This window comes from Atta colombica, unplaced genomic scaffold, assembly GCF_001594045.1.
Source record: "Atta colombica isolate Treedump-2 unplaced genomic scaffold, Acol1.0 scaffold41, whole genome shotgun sequence".
NCBI classification, from domain to species: Eukaryota; Metazoa; Arthropoda; class Insecta; order Hymenoptera; family Formicidae; genus Atta; species Atta colombica.
In genome coordinates this window covers 499,728-502,078 of record NW_017259520.1, presented here as the reverse complement: position 1 = coordinate 502,078, position 2,351 = coordinate 499,728, and the positions used below count along the sequence as shown (strand labels likewise).

General features: G+C 26.2%; 1 protein-coding gene across 1 annotated transcript in view; it reads right to left on the bottom strand.

Moving 5' to 3' along the window:
- The window catches only part of LOC108691141 (neuropeptide CCHamide-1 receptor-like), a 10,595-nt gene extending 9,022 nt beyond the window's left edge, over positions 1-1,573 (bottom strand). The window contains exons 1-2 of the mRNA XM_018198796.1: positions 1,520-1,573; positions 547-695 (exon numbers count right to left, since the gene is read on the bottom strand). Of these exons, the coding sequence (XP_018054285.1) occupies positions 547-695; positions 1,520-1,573 (203 nt within the window). The remainder of the gene's footprint in view (positions 1-546; positions 696-1,519) is intronic.
- Positions 1,574-2,351: the final 778 nt, after the last annotated feature.

The window sequence follows — 2,351 nt, the reverse complement described above, 5'->3', positions numbered from 1 at the left end:
GCACGCACGCACGCACGCACGCACGCACGCACGCACACACACACACACACACACACACACACACACACACACACACACATTGAAACGAGTTACACAGCATACATTATAATCTTTAGTACACACAATAATTTTCCGATCCTTTACTACACACGATGGATTCTTCGTGTACGGGTTCATCACTTTCACAAGTATACAAGAATTGTTAAGTGATTCTTACTTTAACATCTTTAGAAAGTTGTGTGCAATATTAAAAAGGAAAAGACTAGAGATCATTATTTAGTAAATTGCTCCTAGTATTTCAAAGAAGAGAAACAGGTAGAATACGAAATACGCAGAATACGGATGATCCAATTGTGTGTAACAAGTATTAATTGGTTTTAAAATTCGATTTAATACTTGAATATATTATGACTGAATTTTCAATTTTAATCTCTCGATTAAGCTACGGATATTTATGTATGTAATATTATTTAACTAAGTAACATTTTCTTTAATTCCTTGAATTAATTTGCACAGCATGATAAAGCTCTTAGTTCACATATTTACCTTTCGGCTGATAAAGCGGCTAAAGTAAATACTGATACACCAATCGAAATATCCTTAGCGTATTCAGATAATTTGCAGATAGTTAAACCCCATGGCCATGAATCAAGTACATAAACAAATAATGTGAAAGGTATATAAGTCACTATCACCTGTAACAACGAATTATTTTTGTTTTCGAGATTCACATGATATTTTATATCATCAAAAGATATAATAAATTATCCAAGAAGATCCCAGGATAATTATAAATACAATATATTCAGAAGGCAAAGGATATACTTTTTTTCTCATAAGTAAAAATTATTTGAGGACAGACAGTTTCAAACATAAAGCATAATAATATGTATGTATATTTTAATTACAAATCTATTTTTCAGGAAAATTCATTCCTAAGAAAATATATTTTTTTTATTTTTCTTACTTTTATCTTTGAGAGATATACATATTTTTATTTTTTTATATATGGATTGTGCTCATATTTAAAATAAAGATTATTTATATAATTAATAAGAAAGTGGTTTTTAATCATAAAATTTAACATAAAAAGAAATCCCATATTAGTTACATAAATTTAAATTTATCACGCAAATTTCACCGAATTACTGTAAAAACAGAATCTGAGAATTCTCGTTCTACACAATTCGAAACATTTCAATTGTCTCATCAACTATGTATTATGATACTCATAGAACAAGATAAAAGAAAGCGTTTTTAACTAAATGTATGATTGCGAATTTTATTTTTAAATTTATATAACTAATGCGAGATTATTTATATATTTATTGAAGATGGCCAGTTATTGGCCAAAACGTCTAAGTTAAATCAGAACTTTTGTAATATATTAAATATCACAAAAAACAACTTGTGCAGTAATTTTATGCTCCTTTTTCGTTAAAGATTATTCATCCCAAACAATTTTTACTCTTCTTGAACTAGATAGAAATTCAAAAAAGGAAGCGCAATCAAAGCTCACCAATAAATCGCCTAGAGCTAAAGACAGTACGTATGTATTTGGTATATTTCTCATGCTGGTATGACGTAGCAAAATAAGTATTAAAATACCATTTCCTATTACACCCACAATCAAAATTAATAAAAATATTACAGGTATAATATAAGTCTCAACTCTTTCAGCAACCGGTATATATTTATATTCATAATCGTACTCCATTTTGGAGCTCATATTAAAAATATCTTCTGTTATCGCCATCTGTAACAAAAAAAATATTTTTGTTCACTCTCTTGATATAAAAAAGATGAAATTGAAAGCAGATTGCAGACTAATATAAAAATATCTCAGATAACATGTATGTTGCATAAGATATCTAAAAGACATTTTTTAAAACATTTTTTAGACATAAGACATCTAAAAGACATCTTTCAGATATTTTACGCAACATAAACGTTATCTAGGATACATAAATCATATGTTTAAGTAAAAAGGAAACTATAAAAAAATAATTTTTAAATACTGCATATTAGATATATCATTATTGCAGATAAAATGATCGAAATGATTGAAAATAAGATACTACCTCATCAAGTTATATTGTGAAAATTTTTAACGATACAAGACCATATATATATATATATATATATTTTACTTTATTTCATTAACTAAATTAAAATTTTTTTAATTAAAAATATTTGATAAGCCATTTTTAAATTAAAATTATTTTTTTATAAATATAAATACAAATAGTCAACAAAATTTTACTTTTTCATTAGAAAAAAAGGACAGAAAATATAATAATCACATTAATTTGCTTTAAATATGAATGTAGCATCAAATAGGTATAAGTAAA